General features: G+C 42.4%; 2 protein-coding genes and 1 long non-coding RNA gene across 5 annotated transcripts; all 3 read right to left on the minus strand.

Moving 5' to 3' along the window:
• Positions 1-924: 924 nt before the first annotated feature.
• On the minus strand, positions 925-5574 carry LOC122766072 (mamu class II histocompatibility antigen, DR alpha chain-like). Its single transcript, XM_044020683.1, has 4 exons — positions 5476-5574; positions 4489-4737; positions 3084-3368; positions 925-1193 (listed from the first exon to the last, which is right to left on the minus strand). The coding sequence occupies exons 1-4, from the start codon at positions 5537-5539 to the stop codon at positions 1072-1074; spliced, it is 720 nt and encodes a 239-aa protein (XP_043876618.1). The 5' UTR covers positions 5540-5574; the 3' UTR covers positions 925-1071.
• LOC122766087 lies at positions 2605-3077 on the minus strand. 2 transcript variants are annotated; one of them, XR_006360033.1, is made up of 3 exons: positions 2969-3077; positions 2881-2911; positions 2605-2767 (listed from the first exon to the last, which is right to left on the minus strand). It is a non-coding gene; the product is annotated as an uncharacterized LOC122766087 (long non-coding RNA). The 2 variants fall into 2 exon arrangements; XR_006360034.1 differs by having other exon boundaries at positions 2605-2798.
• Positions 5575-10297: 4723 nt separating the features above from the next.
• Positions 10298-21116, minus strand: ctc1 (CTS telomere maintenance complex component 1). 2 transcript variants are annotated; one of them, XM_044020627.1, is made up of 25 exons: positions 21038-21116; positions 19638-19737; positions 19475-19556; positions 19159-19381; positions 18852-19081; positions 18138-18267; positions 17744-18058; positions 17548-17670; positions 17094-17323; positions 16579-16720; positions 16267-16481; positions 15154-15323; positions 14962-15076; positions 14455-14878; positions 14292-14381; positions 14080-14217; positions 13950-13996; positions 13767-13852; positions 13497-13638; positions 13312-13380; positions 13081-13240; positions 11365-11420; positions 11046-11202; positions 10794-10914; positions 10298-10460 (listed from the first exon to the last, which is right to left on the minus strand). In XM_044020627.1, the coding sequence occupies exons 1-25, from the start codon at positions 21104-21106 to the stop codon at positions 10363-10365; spliced, it is 3732 nt and encodes a 1243-aa protein (XP_043876562.1). In that variant the 5' UTR covers positions 21107-21116; the 3' UTR covers positions 10298-10362. The 2 variants fall into 2 exon arrangements, with proteins under 2 accessions (XP_043876562.1, XP_043876563.1); XM_044020628.1 differs by lacking the exon at positions 10298-10460 and having other exon boundaries at positions 10834-10914; positions 11180-11202.
• Between the last annotated feature and the right edge of the window lie 384 nt (positions 21117-21500).

Genomic DNA, 21500 nt, shown 5'->3' on the forward strand with positions numbered 1-21500 from the left:
GACATTTTGTACCTCAGACTGAAATGGGAAAATCTTAAAAGACTGACAACATTAAACAATGTCTGTTTTATTAAATTGTTACTGCAACCTTAACTCTTGCACTTTATTTGTCTATTTACTTGCACTTTTGTTTTGTAACTGTTGTAATCTCTTTGTTATTATTAACGTTGACGTGTGCTGCTGCCTTTCTTGGCCAGCTCACTCTTGTGAAAGAGGTCTTGATCTCACTGGGTGTTTTATCTGGTTAAATAAAGGTTAAAAAAAAAAATAATAAAATAAATATTATTATTTCCATGTAAAACATGTCTAATTATTGTAACAGACATTTATTCTGTATTAAAATATTGTGATGGAATAATATTGGTTTACTGAAAAATAATGCAGGAGTAATATTGTAAATGTTTGTAATATATTCTGAAAATGTCAATTTTCACAGGGTTACTTGAGTCAACTTGACTTTGTGTTTGGTGAAGTGACCAATTATTCAGCCAAACATGTTGTTTTATCATGAATAAAACAGTAAAGTAAAGTCGTTTCAGTTTTTTACTTTTAAGAAATAGTTCCATTCCAGTTTGACTTAACATTTAACATCCACACTGTTTAGACCAGGTTCTACAGGGGAAGAGTCAGGTCCTGACCTTGACCTTGACCTTGACTTTGACTGAAACTCTATGTTCTTGACTTTACCACCAGCCTCAGATGAACAGAGTTTTCCAAATCTTTTAAAGATCAACTCTAGAATCATCTTTCAGCACAACCTCGCTCATGATTCTGGTGTAGTCTCAAAGATAGGCTGGCATCCGGGCAGAATTAGGGTCTGTGGCTAAGGTAAGGGGGAAAAAATAAGTATCTTTCTGGAACTGTGTCACAGTCAACGACATTATAGAAGCAAACTGTTGTAAAAACACAGAAGAAGATCAAACATCTGGATTTATTGTTTATTAACAGTGACGTCGTCTTTAAAGCAGCAGAACTGACAGAGACGTCAGTGACACAACAAAGCAACATTGATGCTGATTGGACAATGTGTAGAGACACAGCGATGACATCATCATCATCAGCCTCGGCCAATCATCTGCACTCATTTCCTTTGATGAGGAAGAAGGTTCCAGCCGCCACACCGAGAAGACCGAGAGTCAGACCCACACCACAAAACACTGCTGGACCCACACTGGGCTGATGCACCTCCACATCTGGACAGAGAGAGAGACACATGTTAACTCCACATCTGGACAGAGACAGACAGACACATGTTAACTCCACATCTGGACAGACACAGAGACACATGTTAACTCACATCTGGACAGACACAGAGACACATGACTCCACATCTGGACAGACAGACACATGTTAACTCCACATCTGGACAGAGAGGCGAGAGAGAGACACATGTTAATTTCACATCTGGACAGAGAGAGAGACACAGAGACAGAGCACATGTTAACTCCACATCTGGACAGACAGAGGCATGTTAACTCCACATCTGGACAGACACAGAGAGACACATGTGCGCCACATCTGGACAGAGACAGACAGACACATGTTAACTCCACATCTGGACAGACACAGAGACAGAGACACATGTTACATCTGGACAGAGACAGACACATGTTAACTCCACATCTGGACAGACACAAGAGACAGAGAGACACATGTTAACTCCACATCTGGACAGACAGAGAGAGAGCGATAGAGAAAGACACGTTAACTCCACATCTGGACAGAGAGAGAGACATGTTAAGTCCACATCTGGACAGAGACAGACAGAGAGACAGAAGACACATGTTAACTCCACATTTGGACAGAGGCGAAGAGACACATGTTAACTCCACATCTGGACAGAGGCGAGAGAGACACACATGTTAATTTCACATCTGGACAGAGAGACACAGAGACAGAGAGACACATGTTAACTCCACGTCTGGACAGACAGAGAGGCACATGTTAACTCCACATCTGGACAGACACAGACAGACACATGTTAACTCCACATCTGGACAGAGACAGAGACAGAGAGACACATGTTAACTCCACAGAAAAATGTGTCACAGTGTTTTAAAAGTTAGGTTTCTAATCATTCAAAGATTCAAGATTCAAAGATTCAAAGTGTTTATTGTCATATGCACAGTAAAGAAACACGTTTCCCTGTACAATGAAATTCTTACTTTGCTGTCCACTCAAAAAACACCAGCATAAAGTAAAAAGTAAAAAAGAGATGCTTTTGTAAAAAAAAGTATAAATATACATAAGAAAAATATAAATATTACAAGAGACTAAAATAACATATATGCATAAAATAAGTGTAAAAACTTCATGTCATGTCATGATTCAGAAGAAATGCGAGAATTGTGTAAAACTGAAATACTATAATAGTGTTTTTATTTTAAGTGTATATGTACAAATGACAATGTTCTATATCAGCGAGTAAATAACACACAACGAATCAGCTGTTTGTCGACAGACTTCATCACAAAATACACACAGGACTGAGACTGGTCAGCTGTAGTTTGGTCAGTTATCTTTAGTTTAGTCAGTTATCTCAATGATCAGCTGTAGTTTGGTCAGTTATCGCTCTGATCACCTGTAGTTTGGTCAGTTATCTCACTGATCACCTGTAGTTTGGTCAGTTATCTCTATGATCAGCTGTAGTTTGGTCAGTTATCTCTCTGATTAGCTGTAGTTTGGTCAGTTATCTCTCTGATCAGCTGTAGTTTGGTCAGTTATCTCACTGAGCGGCTGTAGTTTGGTCAGTTATCTTTCTGATCACCTGTAGTTTGGTTAGTTATCTCTCTGATCAGCTGTAGTTTGGTAGTTATCTCTCTGATCACCATCTCTCTGATCACCTGTAGTTTGGTCAGTTATCTCTCTCTCTCTGATCACCTGTAGTTTGGTCAGTTATCTCTCTGATCAGCTGTAGTTTGGTCTCTCTCTGATCAGCTGTAGTTTGGTCAGTTATCTCTCTGATCACCTGTAGTTTGGTCAGTTATCTCTATGATCAGCTGTAGTTTGGTCAGTTATCTCTCTGATCAGCTGTAGTTTGGTCAGTTATCTCATTTGCGATGATGTAAATGAAGGTTTCTCACCCCAGGTTCTGGTCAGTGGTTCTCTCAGAGCTGGATGTTCCACTGAACAGCTGTAGATGTCTCCTGGTTGTGGGATGAACTCCAGTCTGGAGGTTTGTCTGAAGGAACCGTCGTCATTGGGAAAGGGAATGTTGATACTCACTCCTGTGGTGACATTCTGGTTGTTTTTGGTCCAGTAGACTTTGACAGGAGCAGGGTAGAAACCAGTCACATGACAGATCAGAGTGTTTTTCTCTCCGACCTCCACCGCGTCTCTGCTGTAGATCATTGGACTAGAAGGTGGATCTGCACAGAAAGAGGAGTCTTCACTTTAAATCTCAGTAACCTCAGGTCATGTTCCGTCACTGTTTAAATTAGATTCAAAGACTTAATATATTGGACACCTCATTTCATGACATACGTTTATTTGCAAACAAAGCTTCTCTAACATCATAAAACAACTCATTCATTCATCCTCTACTGCTTTATCCTCCACATGAAGGTCGCTGGTGCCAATCCCAGGTGACATAGGACAAAGGCGGGGTACATCCTGGCCTGGACAGTTCGCCAGTCCATCACAGGGCCACATAGAGACACACAACCATCCACTCTCACACTTATGGTCAATGTTATTTTGCACATAGGACATTTTTATTCTTTTATGCCAATTTATAGAAAATGGATTAAAGTCAAAAGTGCTGCCTTTATATTTTTTTGTTGAGTGTGTAACAGGGTCACAAACCAACAAAATATTAAACAACAGAAATATATAACAAAACAAATAAAATACATAAAATATATATCCAAAAGGAAAAAAAAACATAATTATAACATATAGGAAAAGCATAATATTTACAGAATTCCGTAATTAAACAAGGCATTGATTCAGTTAAAGGATCTAATTGCATGACTCTGGCCATATTTCATTAAATTCATTTAAATTAGTAGATCTTTGAGTTTCAGCTGATTTTTTAAATTGGATGAGAAGTTGAAAACCTTTTTTCTTCAAACTGTAACATTCAAGTAGAAATGCAAGAGATTCAATTCAAGAGAGTGAGAGTGAGAGAGAGAGGGAGAGAGAGAGAGAGAGTGAGGGAGCGCGAGTGAGAGAGTGTGTGCGTGTGTGAGAGAGAGACAGTGAGAGAAAGAGAGTGAGAGAGGGTGTGACAGAGAGCTAGAGAGAGTGTGAGAGAGTGTGAGAGAGAGCTAGAGAGAGTGTGAGAGAGAGCTAGAGAGAGTGTGAGAGAGAGTGTGAGAGAGAGTGTGAGAAAGACGGGGGGGTCAGGCTGTCCTAACATAAACACATTACAAATATTTCCTTCAGAATAATTTTTATGATTACTGAGCTGCTCAAATTTAAATACAGAGTATTTTTATAATTAAGTTGAATATTTTTGATTAAATAAATGATGAAGTTTCTCTTTACCATTTTCATCAGCGATATCCTTCATACCGATATCACTGTTCTTCAGGTTTGATCTGCAGATCTGTTGATTTGCCACAGCAGATTCATAGGCTCCTTCCTCATAGCTCATGTGATCAACAAAACTGGGCTGAGGCTCAACTCCTCTCCTGTTGATGAAGTCAGCGTACCACACCTCTTCACCATCCAGTGCGTACATGAACTCTCCATCAGTGTCTGAACAACCATTGATAGCAAGGTCCTTATGAAAACCTGAGGACAGAAGAGCGGGTTAATCTATGACAGACTGTAGTTACTGTAGTTTACTGACTGTAGTTATTTAACAGACTGTAGTTTACTGACTGTAGTTATTTAACAGACTGTAGTTACTTAACAGACTGTAGTTATTTATCAGACTGTAGTTATTTAACAGACAATAGTTTAATGACTGTAGTTATTTAACAGACTGTAGTTTACTGACTGTAGTTATTTAACAGACTGTAGTTATTTAACCGACTGTAGTTTACTGACTGTAGTTATTTAACAGACTGTAGTTTACTGACTGTAGTTATTTAACAGACTGTAGTTATTTATCAAACTGTAGATATTTAACAGACAATAGTTTAATGACTGTAGTTATTTAGACTGTAGTTTACTGACTGTAGTTATTTAACAGACTGTAGTTATTTAACCGACTGTAATTTACAGACTGTAGTTATTTAACAGACTGTAGTTATTTAACAGACTGTAGTTAATGACTGTAGTTATTTAACAGACAATAGTTTAATGACTGTAGTTATTTAACCGACTGTAGTTTATTGATTGACTTTAGTTATTTAACCTACTGACTAGTTATTTAATAGACTGTAGTTTACTGACTGAAAATATTTAACATACTCTAGTTTACTGAATGCAGTCAAAGATTATGTAGTTTACTGACTGAATGACTGTATTTATTTAACAGACTGTAGTTCACTGAATCTGTAGTTTAACCAACATCAGCTGTCTTACCTTCAGCAGAGACACTGAAGACACAAGAGAGGACGAGGAGGGACAGCTTCATCATGATCATCATCAGGTCCCCGCAGTCTGTGCTGAGTTCACTGACACTGACTGAGTGACAGAGCAGCAGCAGCAGAGGTGTACCGTCCCAGCAGCCAATCACAGCGCAGAGCTCCCTCTGCGTCACCAGTTTCCAGGTAGGAGACCACTCTCAGTTTCCAGAGTCTCTCAGAGTAGAACCTGTTTGTTTTTCTGATGAATGGTTTTGAAATGATGAACTCAAACTTCATAAACAAACACATTTGTCATCTTTTAAGAAAGCAGTAAAAATATTACCATGAGGAAAATCCTGCTGTAACTTTACTTCAGTTATTTCTGGGCTGAAAAATCATGATATGCAAAGTTATAACGAATATATGATGTATTTTAAACAATATAAAGATTAAGTAATTTATTTATTATTTAATGTATTATTACATTTTTAATCGTTTACCTTACTCTTTTTGTTATTATTACCATTATTGTTATATAAATCTGTGAATCTTGTTGGCAAAACTGCTTTATTCATAAGTGCATATTTGGCTCCATTTAAAAAAGTATTTATTGCATTTCTGTTTTTTTTCTCCTTGTTGTCATCCTGTTGTATTTCATGTTCATTCCTCACTTCACAATGAATACTCTTTTAATAAAACACCTTTCAGTAAAAGTGAAAACATACTTTTTCACAACAATAACAATAACATGTCCGCCTTGTTCCTGGAGACACGAGTGGAGAAATGATTATGGGTGAAACTTCCAGAGCAGAAGCAGAAGTGAAAAAGTTCTTTCCAGTGGTAAAACACGGTGGCAGCAGCACTAAACCCCAGGCCCGGTGATGTGGTTCTACGTCTGTTTCTAAATCAATTCAATTCTGTCCCACCGCCTTCAGCTGAATGCGACTGATCTTATTGCTGCCTAAATACTAATGTACCTGCGACCATTTTTCAGATTGTTCATGGTTCACCATCTGTAGCAACAGAGTCAATTTAATCGTCTAAATTTGTATTATTTAGGAGATACAGACCCTAGCTATGTTTACATGTGAAAAATGTCTTTTCCGAAAAGAAAAACAAGCGCTGCCCGGATTTCTACACGGAGGACGGTGAGAAAAAGCATGAGGAAAGCGTCAGAAATTACAGATATTCAGAATTTCACAAACAAAGTCGAAGGCATAAGGTGGATAATGCACAATCAAAATTAAAACGCATTATTATTGCATGAACATGTGATTATTTTTTTTTTTGCATGCAAAATTTCCTGTCGTGAATCCATTTACCAGAATTTACAGCAGCCTATTGTTCTTGCTCTACAAAAAAAACACCAAAACACCATGGGCGGGGCTAAATGGTGGTGTTTGTGTTTAACTGGTTTTACCTGGTTCTAACTCCTCCCTTGCACATGCTCCCAACTCATATTTTCAAGTCGAGTTAATCGCGCGAGTGTCACTTAAGGTCACTCGCAACACATCCGATGACCGCTCTGCAAAGGCTAATGCTAAGCTAGCAAGATTTATAGTAAATTGCTAACCCACCTTCTGCAACTGAAATTATCGGGACTCTGTGTAATTAGAGTTTAGCAATCCACACTGAACATTTTGTGTGAGAGCGGTGGCCACCCCTCCCCTCCGCTGCAGACTCAAGGTTGCCAGGTACTTTTTGGAAGCAATCGTGCACAAACTGAAAGACAGTTCTGAGAGAAACTACACTGTTTGCCACAACTTACAGATTTCATTGTCTACTGCGTTATCCTCCACATGAGGATAACAGGGTGGCTGGTGGCAAACCCAGCTGACATAAGGCGAAAGGTATGGGGTCACACCCAGGTCAATATTCAGAGATAAACAACTATTCACGCTCACTTTCACATCTACGGTCAATTTAGAGTGTCCAGTTAACCTCTGCGTGTTTTTGGACTGTGGAACAACTGACCCTCGGTCAAACTGGGATTTCAACTGGCGAACATCTTGCTGTGAGGCGACAGTGCTCGCCGCTATTCTGCTGTGTGACCCATAAGAGAGTCTGTAAATCAGAATTTAAATTGCAAACAAATTGGGTGCACGAGTGTTATCACCGTTCATCTTTGCGAGTTCAGACTGAGAATGACCAAGCTAAGAACTAGACCGTCAAACCCAAACGACGGTGACATCAACACCAAGGAACACGAGAAAGTTCGAGAAATACCAAGGGCTGAGAGAGAAGCTAGAGAAGATGCGGGGAGTAAAGGCAGCAGTGGTAACAGCCATGCATATTTAATGCCGGAGTATTCTTAGGCCACGTCCAGACGGAATCGTCCCGAAAAGTAAACTCTAAAGACAGGACATGTTCTAGTCTTACTTTTCAATGATGATTTCGAAGTTAACGCACGAGATAAGCGACTCCTTTAAATAATAACGTATGAAAATACAAGACCCGGTCCAAATGTCACGATTCTCCGTTTATGTCAGTTTGTGTTGATGTTTCCTTGGAGTTAAGTGTTCGGCTGCTTTTGTGAAATCAAAATTGTCCAAGTCTTTGTGACAACTTGCGATCGTCATCAACCTGGTCACTTTGTCCTCTGTGAGACGTCTTCTTTGATTCAGTTTTGGAGCGAGAATCTGCATTTCGGCAGGCAAGCTGTATCTGAATATTTAATACTTAATCATCGATTGAATTATTTGGCATTTTTACCAACGGACATTTTGGCCTTTGACTTTGCCGGCCAAATTCACGTGACAACAGCCAAAAGCCGGCATACACCAGCTAACGTAAACCCTGGGTGGACCGGGGTCATCCGTGCACTGGGAGCTGTGACCCACAAACTTGGAGAACGGTTCCCACACCTTTTAAGGAACAACATCTGAGATGTCTGTCCAGAGAAGAACAGTCCTAGGAACAACTAAGATACTGCGCAGAACCCTCAAACTCCCAGGATTCTGGTGGCGGACCCAAGACTGACGAAGAAACAACGGAAAAGACTAGTTAGCCTCGGGAGGAGGTGACTAACCTGACATTTATTTTTAACTGGCAGGTCCTGAAGAGGACTAATGCCATTCTGGTCTGACCATCTGCTCCTCTGGATGATGTTTCAAGGGCACCTTTGAAGTGGAACAGTTTGGTACAGTACGGTCCTTTTTTTTTGCGTTTCCATTAGTAACATTAGGAATAAATAACCAGTACCAACTGTTCCATACTTGAAAAATGTTGCCTTTGCCAATGGATGTCCTCCATTGTTGTCCGTTGGGATGTTGCATTCAATGTCATCATTCGGTGTCGTCACACTGGTAGGAGCCCACACCCTGCCTACCAAGTAAAGACACTGTTCTAAGGCAGAACGTAATCCTGACCCAGGGCTTAGCTATTCCAAACTGTACCAAACTGAACTGTATTATGATGGAATACATTCAAGAACCATTCTGTCTAAGGGCACTGTGCACTTTTTTGTTCCTGCTGTAACATAATTTCCTGCTATTGCACTGGGTATGAAATTTCACTAACACTTTAGATTAGAGAACACATAATCACCATTACCGAGGTGCTCACTAACATGCATAAACAGCACACTAGCCCTTTATTAGTCATGTATTAACACCTTATTCTACCTCTATTACGACATGAATTAAGATTTTTCCTGATCAAGGTCTTAATACGTGCTTAATAATTACTAATAAAGGTCTGGTATGCTACTTGTTAGTGAGCACCTAGTTAATAGTGAATATGTGTTACAGAAATTTCATCCCTGGCAGTTGCTGTTGCCCGTGTGAACCCATGCCGCACCCTAAATTTCCCCTTGAACCTAAGCCTAGACAAAACACCCCATCATAAAAGATCGAGATGCCGGAATGACTCCCTTGATGTGCAAAGTCTTTCAGGGCGACAGCGGCGGTTCCTGTCAACCACTGCTATAAAGTTCACCAAATAATCCTTTTGATATTATGCGTTTTTATGCTGTGCATTGACGGTACATTTCACTTTCACTGTTCGGCCGAGTCATGCCTCAAGACTGATGTTTTTCTGTGAGTCTCAATCTCTTATTTCGGGGCTTGTCCACCAGTTCCTCTTTGGACGAGTCAGCAAACTGGTCTGTTTCACTTGAAAGCTGGGCGTGTGTGTGTGTGTGTACACACGTCTTTAGTAGGATGTGTAGACCAATTGCAAACCTATCTTTGTGAGGACATTTTTGCTGGTCCACAGAACTTTAATGGGCCTTTTGAGGATAGACTTGGTTTTAGGGTCAGGGTCAGGCATTTAGTTGTGATGGTTAAGGTAAGGGGTTAAAGAATGCATTATATGTCTACGAGTCAAGTTTTACATCACAAGAATGTAAAACCAGCATGTGTGTGTGTGACAGAGACAGACCCAGTTCCACTTTCAGTTCTCTTGTGGTTCATTTTTCAGCGAGTGTCACCTGAACGCAGCGTCTCTGGAAAGTCCCGATGCCTGACAAAAACACCTTTCACTTCCTCTTAGCTCAGCAGCCAATCGGAGACGGAGCTGCCCGACGGGTCACCAATCGTTAAGGAAAACATTTCAGTGCTGGACGGCAGCAGAGTCAGGAGCAGCTCAGGCGCCCCCTACTGGAGCACTGGTCAAACTATTGAACCAACGTCAACGCAATGATAATTCAGACTATTCTGGATGACGGTTGATTGATTGACTCATCAGTCAATATTAATCATGAAGTCATCACTCATCAGCATTATCATCCTCTTCCTCACTGCTCCTGGTCTTCTGTGCTTACATTAACACACGTGGAGTTGTGTTGCTGTGTTAGTGTGTGGTTGAAAAAAAAGAAAAAAAAGAAACAAACTATGGGATAAGAACTGACGCTTTAATAAATTAAACTGGTGCAGTGCAGTGGCTCCCTCTGGTGGTGACTGGGTCAGCCTGCATCAGTGCTGAGGTGCAAACAGGTGAGCTGGAGGGGCGGAGTCATCCTTGTCATGAAGTCTCGGTCTCCACGAGTGAACCTTTTTGGCTCTGAGACACGCACATTCGTGCACACACACACAGACACACACAACATGTCTGAGTGCTAATATATGCAGGTGTAAGTTAATAGGTGTGACTCCGTTTGTGTGCAACTGTGTTTCTGTGTTATTGTGTGTGTGTGTTACTACCTTTGTGCATATGTGTAACTAGATTTTGTTTGTGCGCATTTTGTGTGTGTAGCTGTGTTTGTGTGTGTTACTACGTTAACATCTACAGTATGTTTTAGTGTGTTACTATGTTTTGTGTGTATGTTCCTATGTTTTGTTTGCGCATTTGTTACTGTTTTGTGTGTGGTTGTGTTCGTTAGTGTGTGTGTCTCACCCTCTGTCCGTTGGTTGTTGTTCTTCCTGCAGGTGAGAGACAGGGGGCGACACACAACATCACTGCTGCACAAACACACCAGGAAGTTGAAGAGAGAGTCATCTGCGTCAGTGTCGCACACCTGAGGGACGGAGAGAGAGAGAGAGAGACAGGTGAGGGACGGAGAGAGAGAGAGACATACAGACAGACAGATGAGGGACGGAGACAGGTGATCAACACACACAGCTGCTACAAACAGAATGTACTACGGACCAGGCTCCGCCCCCGAGGATAGACTCTGATGTGACCTCTGACCCTGAGGGCTCGCTGAAGCCCCTCCCACTGAGAATCAGCCAATCCCAGCAGAGGACGAACCAGTGCACCTGAGAACCAGACATGAGCCTCACCTGTGCCGTCGTCAATCACCAACCTGATCAACACACACAGATCGATACATAATCCATAAGCAGTCAATACACAAACGAGGACATGACCCATCAGCAATCTGACCAATGCACTCTAATCAGTACATAATCAATCACTAATCAATACAAACATAATCAATAACCATGTGAAACCAGAAGATTCTCACTTTGCTTTGGATTCGAACACTGAGGAGGTCGAGCGACACTGAGAACTACAGCAGGACTGAGAGAGAGAGAGAGAGCCGTCATCAATAACTGATCGATGTATCAATATTATTATTGCCTATATATATTATTATAACCATTAAACACTCCTTATGTAGTGGATTATGTGCATTATAGATATTTACCACACCTGTGTTTACATTATTATATACATTACATTTTATTATAGCCATTAAAACAATGCATGCACAGTATTATGTACATTATATACATTATACACGTGTGTACATTATGTGGCAATGTATACTGTACATTCTATACATAAAAAAAGACTTATTCAAATACTGTACGCTAGAGCTGAAACGATTAATCGATCTTGGTTTGTGGCCAAAACAAGACACTTGAGCACATCATCATTTCCAGGTTTGACAAACACCCATCAACATATTATAAGGTTTTCTGATATTTTATTGACCAAACGATTAATTGAGAAAATATTTGACAGATTATTCGATTATGAAAGTTAGTTACAGCTCTACTGTACACATGTATATATTGTATGCTGGCATTACAGCATTATACATTGAACAGTATTATATACATCAAACACATTAAAGAGGCCATAGCCCGGAAGTGCCAGTTAACACTGTGTGTGTGTGTGTGTGTGTGTGTGTGTGTATCTGTGAAGCCCTAAAAGTCAATAACAATCAGTTCAGCCACTGCTGAGAGCGCAGGGTTTGATTGTTTTCCTGATCTCTACGAAACGGAAATGCACTTGCGAATTTCACCACTCTTCTAAACAGCAGCGCCTCCTAGTCCGGCGCCCCGGACATGACACGGTAAAAAAATAAAATAAAAATTGTGCCCAAAAAATTGCGATAACGTGCACACAAAATACTATTTCGTGGCCATGAAGTAGGTATAATGTGCGCACGAAATACTACTTAATAATATCATCATCCTGGACACTGGGGTAAGCAAATCGAGTGCACCTCCTCTAAGGTCAAAGGTAGAGGCAGTAGAGTGACTAAAGCTACACAATGGACAGAGATAGCATGATAGAGTTTTATTTATTCTGAAAAGCCTGTCATTGCAAGAAACCATTATTACCGAGAGGCATTTAAACAGAATATTGAGAGGCAGATTTCTTTACCGGCGCAGGTGCGACAATAACAACACAACAACACTTCATGGCAATGAAATAAGTATAACGTGCGCACGTTATAATTATTTCGTGGCCACGAAGTAAGTATTTTCTGTGCTCGGGATCAAATACGTAAGGGTTTACGGCAAGGGGTCGTGACGACGACATTACTCAGTGTTTTTGATAATTGCTAGCGGTGCATCCGCCTTTCCAGAGGGGGAGCTGCGGGTCTGAGAGCCAATTACATCACTTCCAGGTAACTTGCCAATCACAAGACAGTCTGTGTTCTGCGGGTGTGGTTTTGGTCTGAAACAGCGCGGCTGACGAGAGCGTCAGTGACGAGACATTTACGTCAGCTCGTTTGCAGCGACTGGGAGGTTTTTGACCATAAAAACGACTTCATGTTTGTAAGTACACCTCCATATCTCACATATTAGTGAGATAGGACCATGCTATGGCGTCTTTAAACAACTGCGTATAGTGTAATTTACATTAAACACAACTGTGTAGGTATAGCACTATATATACACATTAAACACACTTGTATGTATAGCACTATATACATTAAACACACCTGTGTGTATAGACTCCCACAGAGAGAGCAGCTCCACTGCAGTTGCAGAAAAAGGAAACACACTGCGTGACCTTTGACCTGGGCCTCAGTGAACCTCTGCTCCTTGTTCAGAGTCCAAAGACCCAGGTGCATCGTGGGAGCGGGAGGAGCCTGAGCCAATCTGACAAAAAAAGACATTTAAAACTCAAGAAATAAGTGAATTAAGTTTTTTTTGTTGTTGGTTTTTTTTACCTTTTATCTCCCAGTGACACGACAGTTACTGAGCTGACAGGTAAATACCTGCAGTACACACCACCTGACCTGACACACACACACACACACACACACACACACGTAAATAACAGCAACACAATAGAAACACACACACACGTACGTACACAAATAAAATTGTAACATTTAACGTGTGTGTGTGTTACCTTGACAACTTCCTCTGCAGAGCAGACAGCAGCAGTGTGTTGCCTGGCAACAAGCCGGGTGGGTAGGGGGTGTTGCTTAAATCCATGTACACCTGTAGACTCCTTCCACTTTGGTCACATATGGTGAGGCGCACACCTGAAGCTGTCATACCACAATATGTGTGTGAGTGTATACCAAGGTTTGTTTGTGCGTGCGTGTGTACCCGTGTTCAGGTATGTATCTGTGTTTTTGATTCTGTATATACCTGTGTGTCTGTATATACTATGTACCTTTGTTTGTGTGTCCAGAATCAGCTGTCCTGTTGTTTAAACTGATCCTGTCAGACAGTAGACCCTGAAAACACACCAGCTCTGAGCTACACACACATACACACAAACACCATTATTAGGATTTGATAAGTCGCTTCTTGCATGATTATTAAAGCAGCAGCCACAGGAGGGCGCCAGACTCACCTGCAGTCAAACACCTCGGAGACAGACAGGACTGTGGGTGAGACAACCTGAGGACAGAGAGAGACAGAGAGTCTGGGTGTCTTTAGCCTCTTATGCTGTGTGTGTGTGTGTGTGTTTGTGTGTGTTTTACCTCTCTGCAGGTGTGCAGCAGCAGTGGTCGTGTCAGGGTGTGGAACCTCCAGTCAGCTTGGACCTGAAGGGTGGTGTCGGCGTGCAGTTCCACCCCGCTCCGCCCAGTGACGCCACAGCCAATCAAAATGCTTGTGTCCTGTTATGAGTCAATGCAAGTTTAACTTTAGCTACAGGTGAGTTTATATGAGTGTTAGTTACAGGTGAGTTTACCTGAGTGTTAATAGCAATGAGTCTGTAGAAACATCCAGAGTGGAGGAGAGGGAACCATCTAGTGGACACACCTGAAAATACAAGGACGACCTGCAAGTACAAACACACACACAGTTCACAGGTGCATCATGGGATACATCAGGTGCACAGGTGTGACCCTCACCTTCTGCTCGGTCGCGCTCCCTGACTCTCTCTCCATCATTGGGCTGTTCTTTGGGTCCCACCCCCAGCTGACCACTGGACCAATCACAGCAGCTCGAGCAGTGAAGTACAGCATCAACCCCTCCCCCTGTTCATCAACTCCCACTCCCACATTCCTCCAGGCCACGCCCTCCTTCTGCTCTACCCTAAACACCATGGAAACACAGGCCCTGCAGACACCGCCCCCAGGGCCTGTTGTCATTGCAACAGAGGAGGCAGAGACTTCTGGCTCTTCCTCACTCCTTTGCCTCTTCCTCTCTTTTGCCAACTGTTTCCTGACTGTGACATCATCTCCTGACTCCGCCCGCCTCTGTCTCAGGTGAGTTTCCATGGCGACAGATGGACTCAGGATGTGAAGGCGATTGAGAGAAAACTGCAGGTAAACTCTGTCAAACACACACACACACACACACACACTATAAAACACCATAACCTGTGAGTGGGTGTGTGTTTGTGTGTGTGTGTTAACCTGCAGTGTTTGTCTGTGATGAACTGGTCCTGGTCAAGGTGTTGGTAGGATGGAAAATCTGAGTGGAGGAATCTCTCAGTTACCATGGTGAACTGATGAACACACACCAGACAACCTGCAATACACACACGCACGTTAATTCAACCCGCAGTCTTTGACCTTTGACCTGTGTGTGTGTTTGTGTTCATGTACCTATCCAGGCAGTATTAAAGGCCGCCCTCTGACCTGCCTCTTCTTCCCCAGTGGTTTCCGTGACAACACAGGTCACAGCTGCTGTGCCGTCCCTGAGCTGCAGAGTGTGTTTGTGTTCAGACGTCTGGGATGGAAGCTCCAACACCCCTACCAGCATCAGGGGGCGCTGCCTGTCCAGGTACAAAGTGATAAAAGTTTAGTTAATCTGCAATAATCTGTAACAACTTTGCAAATGATCAGTAATAATCACGTAATAACCGATTATCATGTGTAATTATAATCAATATGGAACTGTTGAAGATCACGTATAATGGTATATTAAGGCCCTGGTATACTTCCGCACACAGTGTATAGTATATTAGAGATCCTCACACGGGGCACCATTATGTTGGGGGATCAGTGGTTAGTGGCAAATGTTTGACTGATAAAAATAATTTTAAAAAATACCCCAATATCTTTGTTGGTAACCAAGCAAAGCCACTCCCACACGTGATGGCGCCAAAAACACATTAACATAAGGCCACAGATTTTGGGCCGAATGCACAACAGCATGGCTGTAGATGCGCATGTTTAAGCAGCGTAACAGATTAACAGTTTATTTACACGTAGCAACTGTTTAATATCATTCATAAGCAGTAATAAACATTTAATGACTTTATGTTTAACACCAGTTATACTTCTTATATACTGTAAAAGCTGTTAACACCTTATTAACAGACTATTATTTAATGTCATGCATAACCAGTAATAAACATTTAGCAACTGGTCTATTATGTATAGCGTTTAACATGCAACTTGTGAACTGTTTATCACAGTATCAGTGTTTATTATCACACACATCAGCAATAAACATGTAAAAGCATTATTTACACATTATTAACAGATTGCTAACATGTCATAACAGTTAATTATCCTTCTTAAATATTAAAAAACATTTAATAACTTTACTGTTATGTATAACTAGCATTAAACATGTAATGTGTGTAGTGTTTGTTATCACATACGACAGTAAATAACATGTAAAACTTGTTAATTAACCATGTGTAATAGCATTTTATTTTGGATGCTGTTGTATTCATCAGTAAAGATCTTTGACACGTCAGGTCAGTTTACCTGTGGGTACTTCCTGTCTCACACCCGTCCTCCAGGTCGGAAGTCTCCGTCTTGCAGGACCAGGCCAGCCTCATGTTGATCTCAGACCTGGTCAGACTGGACCCACCAGAGGGCAGCAGAGAGCTGAGAGACACCGAGGACCAGCAGTGGGACTCAAGAGAGTGCACCAGCTCTGAGACACTGACGTACTGATGCACAGCGTGGTGGACAGTGTACTGTGGAGAGACAGAGGACACCGAGACATAAGGACGTGTTACTGTGAAGACAGAGCGGACTTGTGAAGACACTGAGGACATGAGTGAGTCGTCTTACCTGAGACAAAGGACAAGTGTGAGGCTCGTCCAACATCTCGGAATAGATGTCCCTTCGCCCTCGTCCTCGTCTCCACACAAACTCCATCAGTTTCCAGGACAACACACACACACACTGGTTCTGCAACATACTGGGGACCAGACTGGTGAGACAGAGAGTTTTTGGTTAATGTCCTTACGATGTGTTTAATGACCTTGGTGATGCATTTAATGACCCCTGCAATGTGTTAAATGACCTCTGTGATGCATTTAAAGATCATTTAATGACCCCTGTGATGCGTTTAATGACCTCAGCGATGCATTTAATGACCCCCGTGATGCGTTTAATGACCCGTGATGTTTTTACTGACCTTTGCGATGCATTTAAAGATAATTTAATGACTCATGTCCTGCATTTAATGACACCTGTGATGTGTTTAATGACCCCTGTATTATATTTAATGACATCTGTGATGTGTTTAATGACCCCTGTGACACATTTAATGACCTCTGTGATGTGTTTTATGACCTCCTCACCTGCACGACAGGCGGGAGCTCAAGTGACACGTCCACAGGTACTCGGACACACCCATATTTTTCTCCAGCAGTAACCGTGGTAACACTCCATCACCTGGACAGGCGGGGTGAGGTTGAGCCCCTCCCACTCTGCTGAAGCTGGTGACCCTGACGCTGGAGCGCAGACATGTGCAAAGCATGCTGGGAGGAAAGTCAGGACAGGGTCGATACAGGAAGTGGACATTATGGAGCTGCAAGGACAACATTCAATAATAATAATAATTAACACAAGCAAATTGGCTTCCATAACAAAAGCAAAAAATCCTTGTATTGTAAAGCATTGTGTTATCTGTTCTTTAGGCTTCATGCTAACTTCTAGCTACTTTATACAGTCTGATCATGTGACTGCTGACAGATCGTGATGTCTCACTGACTGTGTCCAATCACAGCGCAGCAGCATCACACCTTTTCTCACCTCCACACAGTCTCCTGCTCTCAGTTTCCTCCTCAGAGTCGGCTGATAGGCCAGGCACAGGCCCACCTTCCTGTCCAGCACATAAAGTCCCGCCCCCTCACTCACCACCTCTGTCACCATGCCCTATCAGAAGAGAGGGGAGGGGCTTACCACACAGGTGACTATATAGGTAAAGTCAATGTCATCTATGATTTACCTGGTAGCTGATGATTCGGGCCTGTTTCAATCTTACACCTGATAGGAGGACATCTTTCCTAGGCTCCGCCTCCTCACAGTTGTCCTCATCAGCAACAGCATCCTCCTCATCATCACCATCATCAGGGGGCGTGTCTGCCTGGGACTTACTTTGTGTGTGTGCTGCTGTGTAGTTGTCGGTGTGTATTTCAGACTGCTCGGTCACACACAGGATGTTGTTTCCTCTCCAGCCGCGGAGGACACACACACGCAGTGCAGACACACACACACTCTGACCCACACACACACACTGAGACCACCATAACCTGCTGCTGTCCTGCACACAGAGACAACACACACTGATCAGTACTTTTAGTACTAAAAAAGTGACCGGAAACTACAGAGGGTCTTCTGACCTTCACGAGGACTGGCACACTGTGTTTGCCTTCCGTCAGTGTGAAGCAGAAGAACGTTGTTCCTGCTACGACCAGCAGGGGGCACACTGAAGTCACCTGTCCAAAGACGGAGAACCGCTGACCTCTGACCCTGGGACAGAAACAAACGGTATTATCAGCGCCCGATCGGAACCTGTCCCATGTGTTCCGCACATGTGTGAGACTTCATCAAACATCGCAAGACAAGGAAAGTGCATTAGTGAGTTTTACACCGGCAATATTAAAAAACACAGACATTTCCATCACATGACAGCTGTCACATCAGTATTTAGGAAATAAACACTGTGTGAGTGGAGAAGAAAAAAAAAAAAAAGGAACCTAAACATTTTTAATATCTTTTTTTTTTTAAATGGACAGAAAGTGTTCACAAAAGGAAAACAAACTCATCAATAAGAGAAAGATATAGAATTGTCTCCATTTCAGCACTTTAATGGGGGATATTATTTATTTTCACTGGGACTTTCACTGGGTTGTTGAAAATCACATATTCACTTTCTGTCCATTAACTTTTCAAAAAACACAAAAACAATTAAACAACAATTAAAACTTTGGATTAATGTAGTCAATTTGGTTAATTTTTACATTTTTCTATACTTTTTTCCTCAAAGAAACTAGATTGTATAATTCACTTTTGTAAATAAAGTTATTTAAGTGCCATTAAGTTGTTCTGTTCACCTGCTGTGCAGTAAACCTGCAACCTCTTTGACTCCCATTCCTCTAAGCTCCGCCCCTCCTCCAGCACCAGCAGCCAATCCCTGTTCAGGACCGGGATATAGCAGCACAGGAGAACCAATTGCCTCCACATAGCCCCCCACCCCCTCGTGCCCCAGGGCATCATGGGGGATGTAGTTCCAGTGAGATAGGAAGACGAAACGATCGAGCCAATGTGGCGAGGGAGACAGGAACTTCAGAGAGAGAGAGATTCAAATTGGTCAGACCCTGAACTCACTACGCCACCGGTGGTCTCCATCTTCAGACTCACCTCACACCGGACGCTCCCGCTGTTGTCCACCAGACTCCACTCTCCGCCCCGCCCCTCTTTCAGACAGCCAATTAGCAACAAGTTGACCCGCGGCAGAGCCTTGTTACCTGGCAGAGAAAGCTCCGCCTCCCCCGCCCACACTCGCTGCTGATTGGTGTTCCAGGACAGACAACTGACGCAGGCCAGGTGCTGACGAGAGACGAGCTCAGAGATGGACACGAGCCTGAGGACCGGAGAAGGGGGACACACAGGTGAGAGACATGAGACGGGTGAGAGACAGACACGACATCCAGACAGATGGGCGGCTGTGTCGTACCTGTAGCTCACAGGTAAAGTGTGTGTGACGCTCGTGTCCCGCAGAGTCTTCACCACACACACACTCAGAGAGACACACACACCTGCAACACAATAACAAGAGTCAACCTGTGATCGATCAAGAACAGTAAAAAACAAAAACACATGATGGATCAATAACGGACCTGTCAGTGAATCGTCATCAGCAGAGGGGGAGGGGCCACTGAGCAGCGGACACACCTGGAGTTTGACGAAGCTGAAGACGTGTTTAAGCCAGGGCGCCTCCTGCGGGGTAAGCAGAATGTCCCACTGTCCGTGAACACACCACACTAGCGATTTGTCCTTCTGTGTCGAGGCTCGTGCTGATGGCGTATGTGGCGACGTTCGAAAACTCACGAGCCGGCCTTACCAACGCGACTGAATCAGGAAATGGTTCTGGGATTTGGTGTGCGATTTCGAAATATAAGGGGCAGCGAAACGCAACCGAAACGCCCCTCACATTTTGTGGACTACTTTGATAATCAAAAAATAGTTGGAGTGATTTTTAAAGAATTAAAACAGTTCTGATTTTTCAGCTTCTTTGCTCTATGTAACAAAGAATCGAATCATTTTGGTTTGTGAACAAAACAAGTCATTCGAGAAAATCATTATTTCCAGGTTTGACAAACACTGAACCAACATTTTCTGACATTTTGAGTATAAAACAATTATCCAGAAAATAATTGACAGATTCATTGACTATAAAAACATACTACTGTATGTTCTTGAGTGATAGTACCTGGTACATTTTAGTACCTGCTCTGGTGAGGTTCCAAGCGAGCTGAGGCGTCACTAAAATGTGACGTCGACAGACTGCCGGCCACTGATTGGTCAGAGAGTGTCGTCACCGGAAGAGCGCGACGTCTGACACAAGAATCAAACCGACCGCTGTCAAATCAAGAATCAAACCGAATGCTGAACAGTAGATCAGTTAAAAAGACTTTAAAAATCCTGAAAACATGCGTTGATCTCCAACATTTAGCAAAGGAAATCTCAATATTTAGGGAGGAGTCTGGTGTATTTCGTGAGTCGAATCACAACCCGTTCAGTGACCATGTCTGACCAAACCCAGGAGAGTTGAGCCATGCTGGAACTGTATAGTGGAAAAGCGCCACTAGTTACACCACAACACAACTCAACAGTTAAATATAAAGAGCCATTCCCAACACTTAAATGAAGTCTTTTGTACAGAAAACAAGTGCACATTTGGATCCACATCCTTTTCTCAAGCACAAGCTCCATAAAGTCCTAACACTTTTTTACTTATTTCAACATGGGTCACTTTGTATTTGATACATTTTCCACAAACAGGTTTTATACGTGATGTTATCTTCATTTTATGGGTCAAAAATGTTTTATAATTGGGTTGGAGAGGGGTTAGAGGTTTCAGACCCCTGAACTGGAGTGCTGGGGAAGGACAGAAAAATGTTTATACCAACTTTTATAAACCTGCGGGTTTTTCTCTGAAACCCAGTGAGTGAACTTCATCTCTCCATCACACATCAACAAACAAAACCACAACGACGGTGCTGCGTTCACCACTCACCGCGTCACTGGCGGGTTTCACCTGCTCCAAGAACAGCTGCTCCATCTGCGTAGCGCGACGAGCCGCCATGATGGCGCCAAAAAAAAACAAACCTTCTTCTACTTCCGTGTAAGCTACGGCGTCCGTGGGGCTCAAATCTGACTGCAGCGGGCGGAATGAAATTCTCCTCCCCATCATAAATTAGATTTAATCGACACAATTGCAGATGAATATATTTGACTGGAAAACATAAACATGGCACAAACAACATAATTAAAGAGATTGTTCGGGGTTGTTTTTAAAAGAGTGATTATATGTGGACCTGAAACTCATGCCCCATTCCAACAAAACAAAAACACATACAGACATCCTGTATAAATTATGTCGTAATTATTTTTCACACTAATATACTTCTTTTATCCTTACATGAAGTACATACAGTTTCATTATATTCTATATATGTTGTGATTCTTGCTGCAGCTCC

Source organism: Solea senegalensis, linkage group LG3 (assembly GCF_019176455.1).
Source record: "Solea senegalensis isolate Sse05_10M linkage group LG3, IFAPA_SoseM_1, whole genome shotgun sequence".
In the NCBI taxonomy this organism is placed as follows: Eukaryota; Metazoa; Chordata; class Actinopteri; order Pleuronectiformes; family Soleidae; genus Solea; species Solea senegalensis.